This window comes from Quercus robur, chromosome 5 (genome assembly GCF_932294415.1).
Source record: "Quercus robur chromosome 5, dhQueRobu3.1, whole genome shotgun sequence".
Classification (NCBI taxonomy): Eukaryota; Viridiplantae; Streptophyta; class Magnoliopsida; order Fagales; family Fagaceae; genus Quercus; species Quercus robur.
Window position 1 is genome coordinate 46,193,668 of NC_065538.1, and position 13,617 is coordinate 46,207,284.

The 13,617-nt window shown below is 34.5% G+C and overlaps 2 protein-coding genes across 2 annotated transcripts; one reads left to right on the forward strand and one right to left on the reverse strand.

The window, feature by feature from the left end:
• The first annotated feature begins 644 nt into the window (after positions 1-644).
• Positions 645-3,714, forward strand: LOC126728256 (uncharacterized). The gene is made up of 8 exons (XM_050434110.1): positions 645-659; positions 742-799; positions 1,634-1,765; positions 1,853-2,461; positions 2,564-2,710; positions 2,845-2,958; positions 3,050-3,505; positions 3,598-3,714. The coding sequence occupies exons 2-8, from the start codon at positions 761-763 to the stop codon at positions 3,712-3,714; spliced, it is 1,614 nt and encodes a 537-aa protein (XP_050290067.1). The 5' UTR covers positions 645-659; positions 742-760.
• A 4,242-nt stretch (positions 3,715-7,956) lies between these two features.
• Positions 7,957-13,283, reverse strand: LOC126726107 (glutamate receptor 2.7-like). The gene is made up of 5 exons (XM_050431231.1): positions 12,953-13,283; positions 11,592-12,865; positions 10,421-10,727; positions 9,456-9,844; positions 7,957-8,752 (listed from the first exon to the last, which is right to left on the reverse strand). The coding sequence occupies exons 1-5, from the start codon at positions 13,239-13,241 to the stop codon at positions 8,264-8,266; spliced, it is 2,748 nt and encodes a 915-aa protein (XP_050287188.1). The 5' UTR covers positions 13,242-13,283; the 3' UTR covers positions 7,957-8,263.
• Between the last annotated feature and the right edge of the window lie 334 nt (positions 13,284-13,617).

The window sequence follows — 13,617 nt, forward strand, 5'->3', positions numbered from 1 at the left end:
AATGTTTTTTTTTTGATTAATGAGTTCTTAGACTTTATTTTTTGGCTATGATGATAGAGTTGGGGGTGGTGAATGTCATTGCAGTTCTGGCAGCATGGTGTGAAAGAGATTTAGGGTGGTATATCATAATAGGTTGTTGCATCTTCATCATAATCACAAGGTGAATATGTGTTTACCCAAATCAATAGCTGATGTGTTTTTGTCATTATCACAAGATGAAGATAGCCTTAGTGTGGTATATTTATCTTAGTTTTAAAATTGATTTTATTATCCATTATAACATTTGTATATGCCTTCTAATTTTTTATGATATAAGTTTTATGTTAAGTTGTGCGGTAGTCACTCCACAAGTATAAGTATTTGTGGGGTGTGAGGGATAAGGGATAGGGTTTAAGTTTCCAAGAGGGAACTTCACACACATATGCACTTAGATTAGGCTATAATAGAATTTTTATATTGTATAAAAAAATAAAAAAAATTAAAAACATTGATCATCTATGTTGTCCAGGACAAAGTTTGCAAGGAAAAAGTTTGCAATTCCCACAGCTTTCAATTGTGACTTTTTTTTTTTTCAAATGTATGTCATTGCTTACCTTGTTTTTATTTCATGTTATATTGAGATAGGAGAATGGGGATAGTGGACCATTTTTAATTTATTAGTAAGATTCATTTTCATTATATATCCATTTATAATATATTTCCTATTTTTATATTTAAAATAATTTAAATTTGGATTTTCAGTAAAAAGCAAATAGAATTGATGAAAGCTAAGGGCATTGTCGCTAAGATAAGCACAGCTGTAAGTTGAATAATACTTATAGTTTTTAGGTTATTGTTATTGTTTAGTTGACATGACATATTCATGGAGATCTTAATTGAGTATGAATATCTATTACACGTTAAGACTAGGGGTGTCCAAGGCAACCCGGGAACCGACCCACCCGCCCAAACTGCCCGGGCCGACCCGAAAACCGGCCGACCCAATGCCAGTGACAGTTGAAGACGGGTCTCTGTCACCAAAAACCGACTTAGGCGGGTCGGATGGCGGGTTTTCTTCTTCAAAACCCGATATACCTGATCTGACCGACGAAACCCATGAGAGAAGGCCGGAGTTCCTAGATCCGTTCAGATTCATCAGTATTCCGGTGAAGGTTTGGTAGTTTTTGGTTAGATCCGGATAAGATCTAGGTTTTCTTCCTTAGATCCGGGGGTGAGATGAAGATTTTGCTCTGATTTGCGCGTGCTTTTGCTTCGATTTTTCTTAGATCCGGCGATGAGAAGAAATTTTCTCTCAAATCTGAACTTGATGTGGGGGTTTTTGCTTCAATTTTTGCTTAGATCCGGTGATTTTCGCTCAAATCTGAGCTTGATGTTGTGGTTTTTCTTTGATTTTTGCTTAGATTCGGTAATTTTCACTCAGATTTGGGCTTGATGTGGTGATTTTGAGCTTGATCCGGTGATTCAAACTCAGACCGAGGCTGACCGACCCGACCGTTGTCAACTGGAGACCGATCCGACTCGACCCGAGGTTGTCGACGGTCGGCGGCGGGTAGTTAAGCCATTCACCCGATTCCGGCGGATCGGTTTCGGGTTGGGCACAAACCCGACCCGGACCGACCCGTGGACAGCCCTAGTTAAGACGGAGATTAGAGAAAAGTGGATGAATCTTGATGAAGATTCTAAATTAGAGTACAAGAAGGAAGCACGTGAGAATTTTGAAAAGTATGCTAATTTGTCACATAATATTCCTCGCAAATCACGTAAAGTAAGTATTTACCTATGAAACTTTTAGCATTCAGGACTATGTATTAAATTTCATAATGAAACCCTTTTTATTCATTATATAATGCAGGTTTCATTATATTCTCGGTGTGCCCCTAATCGTGTTCATTTGATGGCTTTAAATTTAAATGAAAGACAAAGATTTGTTATTCGAGAAATGGGATTTGGTAGTATGTTGGATTTAAGGTCTATACAGTTGGATAGAGATTTTTGCAAATGGTTAGTTGATCATTTTGACCACAATTCTTGTGTATTGGATATTTGTGGAAGGAGGTTACCAATATCCACTGAAGATGTAGAATTTATTATAGGAATAAAATCAAGTGGGGTAGATGTGTCTATTGTTGCAAGCGCTGAAGAGATAAATCATATATGCCTACAACATGGATTAAATGTGGTAGGGGATATACCAATTAACCTCTTAGAGGGTAAGCTGAAGGAGATGAAAACATCAGGAAAAGAATTTGTTGGTTGTTTTTTGCTGTTTCTATTGGGTACTTTATTATGTCCCACTCCAAAACCTTATATCAAATGGTCCTTTATCTCAATTCTGCTTAATATTGATGAGTTCAAAAACTTGAATTGGGCAAAGTTGGTGTTGGATTTTTTTATTCAAGGTGTGCGCAAATATAAAGAAAAGAATCGTGTTGGCGTTAATGGTTGCTTGCTATTTTTAATGGTAAGTTGTAGAAAATAGTTACTTTCAAGAATATGATTTTGTTTATCAAATTTCTATGACTCTTTTGACTAAATTTCTATGACCCTTTTATACATATTGCAGTTGTTTTATTTTGAGCATGTCAATGTTGAAACGAATCTTGAACATGTGTCCAAACGACTTCAACCACGTGTTTGTTATTGGGGGAAAAAAGAAGTTAACCAAACGATGCTTCAATTACAGTCAATTGGAAGTTTTGACAATCCTAAGGTAATAATTGACTTTTTTTAATGTTTGACTTTTTATAAATAAGTTAAATATGTTTTATATATGAATTATTATCCCCATGTCGTTGACACTTTTTTATTTTTATATATATATATATATATATATATATATCATAGTTGGTTGTAACACAAATGGATGGTGCACACGCGACAGAAAGTATTCCACTAGAGAAACAAGATATTAATGAATCTCATGCTATGCCATCTCAACATGAAGACAAGCGAAATATGGTATCTTTTTTCGACCAATAAATCTTATGAATTTGATGATAATTTGGTGCTAGACATTTGTTGATGATTGTACCTATAAATTAATCCACAGGATTCTGTTGAAGCAATTTGTAGAATTGAGCAATCAATAACAAGTCTTAGAGATGAAATGCTAGTCATGCAGAAAACCGTGACAAACATTCCAAACAATCTGGACACATTTAAGAATGACATTCTTTTGGAGTTAAAGAAAACAGCAAGGGAACATAGTGGACATTCCAATGACCTCAACTTAAATGATATTGTAGATGTTAAAAAAGAAATGAAGTCTGCATCTCCATATATAATCCAAGACACAATGGATCAAGATGATACAGTATGTGCTAAAAATGAATCTAAGATAGAGTCTACATCTCCAGTTCAAGACAAAATGGATCAAGATGATACAGGGCACATTAAAAAAGTATCTAAGATGGTGTCAATGAAGGAAGACTACAATGTTCACATTGCTGGGCTAAATCAATCTAATCAAAAACCTGGCAGTAAAACACCCTTATCTCATAATGTGGTAAGTGAATTAGTATTTGTTATTTATTTATTTTAAATGTGTTTAGGATGTTTAGTAGCAACATGAGTTTTTTTATTTTTTTTATTGCACAGGATGTGGATATGCTGCAATTAACTTTCCCTCATAATGTTCAACTTAAAGCATCACGGGTTACACCTTTTAGCAGGAACAACTTCTCACCTCCAAAGCTTTCTCCTCATCATATATAAATTTTGGCAACTTCCTCAGTAGATCTTTTCTGTCAGCTCCAGCAAGTGCCTTGCTTATCTGCAAAAACTAAACTAATTAGTACTTCAGCCTAAAAACATTTTGAAAAATAAATAAATAAACAGTGCATCTGAGCTGTTAATTGTATGAACAGTATATAAACCACATCAATAGCCCAAAAGTGAATCAATAGCCCAATACTTACTGATGCATCACATTGCTGTTTAATTAGGCCAAAGAATTACATACATTTACATATTTCTTGATACTATGACTTTAAATGAAATATTTTTACTCTATAGGCTCAAAAATGTGACAAAAACACATGTATTACTCCAATTAATTAGAACCTAAGGAGACAGATGAACAACATTCTCATTACAAAGCCACTAACAAAGATACTTGCACAATTTGGTTTTCCATCAAATAAACCAGATTTTAAATCATTAAAGTGTCAAAACGAACACATACACCACTCTACTTAATTGATAACCTAGGGAAACATAGACACCCAAGACCAAATAAGTTGGATTTCAGTAGGTATATTTCTCAAACATCTTCAGTGCATTTCACAACTCAAACCACAGCAGTAACATAGGGAATGAAAAAAAACTGATCCATTGTGACAAACTTCAAACTAAGAAATTATTATCAAGCTAAGAATCATAGTTCTGTTTCAGTGAAAGAAACTAAGGAATAAGAAATGGATACTCTTAGGCAAAGAAATCTGGATCAGAGGAAAAAATCATAGATTTAGTATCAACATTTCCAAAATGCCAAAGCCAAGAGACCCATACACACAACAATTACAAGAAAACCCATATTCATTCAATCACAACAGATTCGGCCATATTGCAAAGCCCCAATTTTCAAACTCAAGCAAAACCATCAAGCTTTACACTCAACAAGAAAACCCATTAATCAAGCTAATAAAAAAAAAATTCCAATTTCCATACACATAGCATCACAGTTTTAGCATAAAAATCCAAAAAAAAAGGCAGAATACAGAGAGATAAACTAAAACTCTATGAAGCACTTCAACAAACATCTTCAATGCCCACCCAAAAACCAGCTTTAAAAATGCCAATAATAACAGTTATTGCTAATACCAGAAATCCAAACAAGAAAACCCATTCATCAAGCTAATCAAAACTGAAAAAAAAAATGTTATTCATCAAACTAATAAAAAAAGGAAACAAAATGAGTGTCAAAGGGGTTTCAGTCTTGTCTAAAAGGTAAAAAAAAAAAAAAAAAAAAAAAAAAAAAAAAAAAAAAAAAATATTGAAAAAAAAATAAAAGAGAATGAAAATAAAGAATAAGAGAGCTGGACCCGCGGCCACCAGTGGTTGTGACGTCGATGAGAAGCACCGCCAACGGCGATAGGTGTGAGTGGAAGCAGAAGCTCGGCCACGGTTGGGCTTGAGAGAAGGAGAAAACAGAGAAACCTAGATGAGAGAGAGAGAGAAATAGTGAGACGAGGAGAATGCCATAGCGGCAAGCATCACCGGTTGTGGTGAGGGATTTGGTGGCTGCTAGCTATAGCCATGGAGATTCAACCATAGACAAAGGTTTGGTGGAAGAGAGAAATATTTTGAATTTTTTTGGTTCTGATGAGAAGCTTAGGTAGGAAGCAGTGAGGAGAGAGCAAATTGAATTGGCAAAGAGCTGAGCACACGGATTGCCAGCCTGGTATGATGAGGTGTCAAGTAAATGAGTCTTTAGATTAAATGGACGCCTGAGATTTGTGGGGTATTGCAATACCTATGGGATGTGAATCCATTTTTTATTATAGGAAAGCGCAGCATGGTGGTACTACTCAATGTAAAGATAGTACCATTAAATGTGAGAGAAAATAAGACAATTAGGGAATGTGATAAAAGTGCAGTGACATGTGATGCAGGTGCTACATAATGTGAGGATAGTACCATTAAATGTAAGAAAAAAATAAGGAAATTATTGAATGTGACAAAAGTACAGTTACATGTGATGTTAGTACTACTCAATGTGAGGATGGTAACATAAAATGTGAGAAAAAAAATAAAGGAACTATCGAATGTGACAAAAGTACAGTAACATGTAATGTTGGTACTGCGCAATGTGAGGCTGGTATCATAAAATGTGAGAAAAAATAAGAGAACCACTGAATGTGACAATAGTCACATATGATGTTGATATTGCGCAATGTGAGGATAATACCATAAAATGTGAGAAAAAAAAAATAAGGAAACCATCGAATGTGACAAAAGTACAATTATATGTGATATTGGTACTACGTAATGTAAGGATGGTACCATAAAATGTGAGAAAAAAATATGGGAACCATCGAATGTGACAAAAGTACAGTCACATGTGATGTTGGTACTGCGCAATGTGAGGATAGTATCATCAAATGTGAGAAAAAAAAAATTAAGGAACTACCGAATGTGATAAAAATACAGTTACATGTGATCTTGGTACTACGTAATGTGAGGATAGTACCATAAAATGTGAAAAAAGAAGGGAATCGTCGAATGTGACTAAAGTACAGTCACATGTGATGTTGGTACTGCACAATGTGAGGATAGTACCATCAAATGTGAGAAAAAAATAAAGGAACTACTGAATGTGACAAAAATACAGTCACATGTGATGTTGGTACTGCACAATGTGAGGATTGTACTATCAAATGTGAGAAAAAATAAAGGAACCACCAAATGTGACAAAAATACAGTCACATGTGATGTTAGTACTGCACAATGTGAGGATGGTACCATCAAATGTGAGGAAAAAAAATAAGGAAACCACCGAATGTGACAAAAATACAGTCACATGTGATGTTGGTACTGTACAATGTGAGGATGGTACCATCCAATGTGAGAACAAATAAATGAACCACTGAATGTGACAAAAGTACAGTCACATGTGATGTTGATACTGCGCAATGTGAGGATGGTGCCATCAAATGTGAGAAAAAAGAAGAAGAAGAGAATCACCGAATGTGACAAAAGTACAATCACATGTGATGTTTGTACTGCACAATGTGAGGATGGTACCATCAAATGTGAGAAAAAATAAGGGAACTACCGAATGTGACAAAAGTACAGTTATATGTGATGTTAGTACTACACAATGTGATGATGGTACCATCAAATGTAATGTTTTGGTAACCTGGTATAGCAGGTTGCCTACTAGTGGGTACCGTACCCCCAAAAAAAGGGGGGTACGCTAGAATTACCCCTTATATATAAAATGATTGCCTAATTTTAATTACTCATTCCGTTCATTGAATTTTTATTTTCTTTAGTTGGTAAATAGTTAATATGGTAATTGGGTAGATAACTTGTGATTGCTTAACTCAATCAAGACTAGTTCCTTTTCATATGGGGTTGCTATGCTTTATCTTATTTTATTTTATTTTTCATTATTTGAATTACTTTAATTTGATTGATTAATAAATTCTATAAAAAAAATAACATAACAAAAAATTTTTAATTCTTGCAATTGTCATTTAATTTTCATAAATTTTAGAGTTAGGGTTTTCGTGACTTTAAGTTAGGATATTTGGAAATAAGGAAATTCAGAAAATAATTAATTTGGAGAAGATTTAGTCTTTAAAAATGAATGAAATATCACATTTACATAAGTGAGCTAAGTCAAATGAAATTGGAATAGTTAATTTAGGACATATCTTAAGGGGCACTTAAAAATAAAATCTTTCGTAAACAATGAGAATCAAATCATTTTTAAGTCATTTTCAAATTCAAAATTGGGAAAGATAATGGTTTTAAATAAATTAAATGCTAAAATATTTTTTAATAAAAGATATAGTCAATTAGGTTTAAATTTCAAATTTGATTCTAATTCATTTTAAGTCAATTTAAGTTTTGAACTTCTCTCTCTCTCTGACTCTACGTAGTCTCTGACAGTAGAAGTTATGTACTCACCTTTCCTTGTGAGTTTTCAACCTCTCTAATCTGCTTTCTTATCAAATTAGAATCTCATGAAGTAGCTGTTTCTGAACAGCAGGCTCAGTTTAGCATTTTGTTCAGATAATTTGAAATCTTGGTTATCAAACCATTAATGTCTCATTATGTCAATCTTTCTAAAAAAATCGAGTTCAATTCCTTCAACCATTGCAAGGTCAATGTTCTGATATCAAATGTAATGAAAAATTTATGAAGTTGGACTCTTAGGGAAATTAGTGGTAAATAGACCAATTTGAGGTAGTTGACTTCCAAGAAAAGAGAATGAGAGAAACAAATAGGTTGAAAGGAAAGAATAAATGTATATGACTAGTTTCTTATTGAGGTTCAATAATATTGACACATATTTATACAGGCTGGTTTACATCGAGTTCTCTAGTTAGTTTACTCAAACTCGTAAAATTAATTGAGTGAGACAACTAGCTAACTCACCAGCCAACTAATTATAACAAATTCTTAACAACCCTTTACAATACCCCTTAACCCTTCCAACAATTAGAAGTAAATATTACAACATTTGGAGTCATTAAAAAAATTCCTCTATAACCTACCTATCCCACTTTGTGTATTCAACAAGGAGTTCTATCATCTATGACATTTCGATTTTTGACGGTGGGGAGGCCCGAGCAATATCGTCAGGAATGTCGATAGTGTTCGGGTCTTCCCATCTTAAAGAAGTCCAACTATGTAAGTCTGGCGTAGATGAACTTGAAGCCCTCGGTGGAGTAATGATCTCTCCATTGTAAAAGTATTTTGCAAGTCCAACTACCTTGTTCCAAACTCTTATAGGGCTAGGAGTTGCATTCTCTTCGTTTGGCTCCTGATGATGTTGATAATTCTTTATTAATCGAATAAATGATAGGAGTAAACAAATAGTAGAAGTGGTAGCAGATATAAGGAAGAGACCCCAGAAGCTCTGGACGCTCAAAGGATCTGTATTACTAGATGTTTTGTCTGTTGAACACTCAGATGAGGGAATCAACCATTTTTTTTCTAGCTCTGTTAGGCTACCATCTTCTGATAGTTTTAGTATGGCTTCTGAAAAATCCTTCGTTATTGGTGAGCCCTTTGGGAATACCTGGATGGAGGGTAGTTAGAATTTAGAAGTGAATCCTACTAGATAAAAGATGATCCTCTCAATTTCACTTGAATTAAAAATAGTCTATTTCATTGTTAAAATTTTAGTTTCTGACAAAGTATAGATTTTCACGTTATTTAAAACTTTAAACAACAGGGCACTAGATACAACTTTAAATTTATAATAATATTTAATCTAAAGCATGAAATTGATACAATTCAAATGGCGAGGATGCTAATGCATTTGGAATGGAATTACTAAAACAAAAATCATAGCATTTATGGAAAATTTTATTTAATCAATATTTATTGAGGATTTGTGTCTTTAGAAGTCAGAACCAATGTCTGAAAATAAATGAAGACTTCTTAGCCACCATCGAAAGCTTGTATAGAAACTCTCTACAAAATTGTTTCTTTCCATATTCAAACTGTCTTGGAATTCAAATTTTCTGCAAAGAATATATAAATACCTGAAATAATCTAAAAATGCATGAAAATTTTTGAAAAAAATTCTGTTATGGCCAGTGCTAATATGTAATATGCTTCTGTTTCTTTTCTGGAAAAATTCAGTATTGAGCTTTATTTGGAATGATCAACTTGAAGTTATGTGGAAACTGAAAGGCCATAAGGAGTTTTTTTTTTCTTTTTTTGTGCGCGTGTGTGTAGAGGAAGGAGAACATGTAGAAGGAGTAGTTATTACTTACAAAGCCAAAACCTCCAAATCTATAGGTCTGTGTGGAGGCAGTGAATCCCTTGCAATACTTGTTGATGAAAACTTTCTCATATGGAATTTCAAAAAAGGCTGCAGTTATGTTTTTGTTTCTGAAATGCTCTTGATAAGCAGATTCGTTTGTAACTTGAATGATGTTCGTTAACTTAAGCACTTCCTGCAGGTAAGTCATTACAAATGAATCACCATCACAACCAATTGGTGCATTGCTGCTCTTCAGCCACTCGATATCTCTAATTGGTTGCAGTCGTTGCACAGTGAGCATTGAAGACAGATTAGCAGTGTAGCTTGAGGTTAGGATCAACACAACAAAAAGCCAGACTACTACCACCACTCGAGTGAGGTTGCTATAAACTCTCTCCCCTGCAAATTATTGGTTCCGTTCATTAGAAATCTCATCTTGGCTGTGTTTAGTCTTTTCTCTGGGGGCTTCTATTGATTAGAAAGCAATTTCATTATAAGATGAACCTAATTGATCCTGCAAGGGTTAATCCCTTTTTAATATTGGCATTATGTTGTAAGAAAAATCTTGCATCAAATGAAAGTTTCTATTTCACACACAAGTATATTTTCAAGTCATATATGACCTGCAACCTTTCACATATTCTAGCATTCTAAACCTTGAACATAAACCTACCTCTTTATCTCCCTCTAACTACTAAGTGCTAGGTTTCTCAAAATTAACTAATTACACATACAGAAATAAGAGAAGGATTTGTGCCATGGTAAATCAATTATATTATTTTACATCCTAGACAGCCATAAGTTATTAGGGGTGGGTACAATAAGGCTAATTAGACCCATAAACAGTGTTGGAGACTTGATCTTTACCTTGTGCTGACTGCTATGCGTCACACAGTACTTATCATAATCCCAAATATTGGTGTCCATTAAAATAATAATAATAAAATAAAACAGATTATAGAAATTGGTACTTACTTTGAGCAAAGAACAGAGTGGAGAATGTGAACCAAAGTGTGGTACCAATCTGATTCTTCAGTGTGCCATTAAATTCTGGATTATATTGATGCTCCAAGAACCAAACTATAAGCATTGTGTACATTAAGACGACACCAGTCATTAACCACATTTTCCAGGTAAGAGGCTTCAAGAATATCCATGCTGATCCTTCAGGTTGTGCAGGAACTACCATGGACAACCCTGACTCGGCATATGGCTGAGTAAATTCCACATATTTTGTACGGCTGGCTAATATTGTCAAATCCCCAACAACAGCATCAAATGTCTTCCTTGGTTTATGGTCCGTACAAAACAAGCATAGTCTTTATCAGAAACGAGTTCATAATGGAGAAAAAAAATGAAAAAAGTGCAGGTTATACACAACTTATTTTAGATATAGATTCGCTGCTCTTCCAAGGGCTTTCACTTTCTGAAGTCAAACTGGCAGTTTTCTTGAAGTGCAAGTTAGAAATGAGAACTTTGAAAGTTATGAGAAACCATAAGAAGAAAATTCTGTATGAATTTATCTCCTCAATAGTCAATACTCTTTTTTCTTTTCATGGTAGCATGTAGAAACTTGACCTATAGAAGATTTGACTTGTAGGCTCTCTTCTATGTAAGATCAGATTGGAGAGAATTTACATTTATTGCTTAATTACTTGCTCTTGAAGGATAGAATTTATATTTATTGCTTAATTACTTGCTCTTGAAAGCAGCCAGTGTTGGACAGTGTTCCACTTTGTATTATATCAATTACAGCCTGCCACATGCCTCTTTTTCTTTCTTTATAAAATTATCAAAGTTGAAAAAAAGAAAAAAAAAAAAAAAAAAGAATTAAGGACACATGATATACTGTGATTGGAAAAACATAAAGTGGAACACCTAGAGATGGACAGAGGATTTCTATTCAAATTTGTTGGACTATTGAATTGAATTTCATTATACTAAATAATGTGTATCCAATGTAACTTTTTGCTAGGTGAGTAGAAGCAATGAGGAAATTTTTTGGTAAGTCCATAAATATAAGTGAATATATAACAATTTGAGAAATTAATGTGGGAGTTTGTTTGTTTTGTGTCATGCAAATATGAAACGCATGAAAATTAACAAAGAGGTTCAAGAAACTGAATGGTAAATCTAGAGTTGTTACCTTGTTGTAGACACAATCAACCAGATCCTCATAGGTGCCATTCAAGGGTATGAATTTATAGGGCGGAGAATAAGGCAAATTTTTATGCACCTCATTGAAAACCTCAATGCACCAACCATCAAATTTGGAATTATCTAGGTTCCCGTTGTAGTCAACCTTTACAAACTTCGGAAATGAAGTTCTACCTGGAACTCCAATTTTCAATGGATTTTGTTTAGTAGGCATTGCCCAACCCTTTGGAACTTGAATTAGATTTCCTGGCCAAGTTACTAGACCTGCAATTTTCTCTGTACTATTTTTCATTTCAACACTTTCTGAGAATCCAGACTCTGGCGTCCAAAAGTCTAGTTCTTCATATCCCTCCTTTACAACGTTTACTATCCTCAATATAGGAGTTTGCAGCAGCTTTCCTGCTTCAAAATGTATTTGGCCACTTAAACCAGAGAAATTGCTTGATAGTATATTTTCTAAAATCATCTTTTGGCTAATTGAGTTACTAATCGTTCTCTCTATGGCTTGTGAAATTGTCATAATGCTATCATATGCTCTTAGAGCATAAATTCCAGGTTCGTGATTATGTTCCTTGGGATACTTGGTTTCAAAGATTTTTGTGAACTGGCCATAGAAATCTTTATAAGAATTACTACTATTAGAATAGTAGGTCTTGATTCCCAAAGCACCTTCCATAGAGGAAATAACAGAGTTGTTAACAGAGTCCAGTACACTTGCAACACTCTCGGGAATTATCCAAGCTGACTCTCTCCCTACAAGTCCTACTTTCTTAGCTTCTTTGAACAAATGAGATACCATTGGTATTGATGACTGAAGAACGATAAAAGCCCGAGATTGTGTTGTTAATTGTAGTTTCAAAAGCTCATCAAGAACAAATCCCCCTGCATTAGGGAGAGAAGAAACGGGTGGAAGAACCAATTGGTACTCAATCTCTGAATCAACCTCCTGAAGAGCCTCAGATAGAAGACCTAACATCCCTGAGTCACTGCCATATGCATCATCTTCATATATTGCTATAACCCTTCTCCAGTTATAGGCCCGAACAATTTCTGCAATGCATTCAATCTGAGCAGAATCATTGTTAGCCATTTGAATCAAGAAGGGCCAACGATGTTGCAGAATTGGTGAGGTTATAGCAGGAGCTGCAAATGAAAGAACCGGAACATTAGCTTTGTTTCCAATAGCAGCTACTAATGCTGCTTCCTCCCACTTGTTCATGCCAACAATCACTTGCACTTTCTTTTCTTTAATAAGCTCATCAGCTGAACCAAAAAAACAAATTAAGAAACAATATAATTAATATCAAATCAAGAATCTGTCATAGTCATCCTAATAAGAAAATAACTCACCAGCAGAAACAACTTGAAGGGGGCCTTTCCCAGGGTCTTGGAAATAGAGAGACAGCTTGTGACTCTTTGCATGGTGGTTGTTGAAGTTTTCAGCAGCAATTTCCATAGCTATTTTCTCTTCTTTCCCAATTCGGGAACTGACATCAATGATGGCACCGATATTTGTAACTTCGTTAGTCGTATTAACTGCTTCATCTCCATGAGAGAGTAAGAGAAGAAAGGAGATTAGTATGAGAAAGAAGAGGCAAAACTTTATCACTGTTTTACCAGTAATGAAAGGGAAAGCCATTCTGAGAATTTGATAATTATGTTCACCCAAATGGGAAATAAAAGAACACACAAACAAAAGTCTCTTAAATCTTAATGTCAGCAACTATTATACATGGACATGGTTGAATACTATTCAATTTACGCAAACGTGTATGATAGAAAACTACAAACGAAATCGAAGGCTGGCTGGTTTGAACATTATTCAAAATGTCGGAATCGAATTTTTGTTTTTTAAGTATCTTTGACTAGGTGCCTTAGTTAGACTTGACTGATTCAATCGAACAAATAAAAACGAAAAATAACAAACTCGATTGTTTGCAGGGAAAGTTGGCTTCTGATGGTCAAATCCAAGCAACTTTTTACGTGGCATTGTGGAAGATGTTATTTTTGACTTG

Excerpts from the sequence above, each read along its gene's own strand:
- LOC126728256 (XM_050434110.1), top strand. The coding sequence starts at position 761 with ATGAAAGCTAAGGGCATTGTCGCTAAGATAAGCACAGCT. Across the intron at positions 1,766-1,852 it reads TTCCTCGCAAATCACGTAAA|GTTTCATTATATTCTCGGTG; the intron begins GTAAGTATTTAC and ends TATATAATGCAG. Across the intron at positions 2,462-2,563 it reads GTTGCTTGCTATTTTTAATG|TTGTTTTATTTTGAGCATGT; the intron begins GTAAGTTGTAGA and ends TACATATTGCAG.
- LOC126726107 (XM_050431231.1), bottom strand. The coding sequence starts at position 13,241 with ATGGCTTTCCCTTTCATTACTGGTAAAACAGTGATAAAGTTTTGCCTC. Across the intron at positions 10,728-11,591 it reads TTGATTGTGTCTACAACAAG|ACATTTGATGCTGTTGTTGG; the intron begins GTAACAACTCTA and ends AAACCAAGGAAG. Across the intron at positions 9,845-10,420 it reads CACTCTGTTCTTTGCTCAAA|GGGAGAGAGTTTATAGCAAC; the intron begins GTAAGTACCAAT and ends AATAATTTGCAG.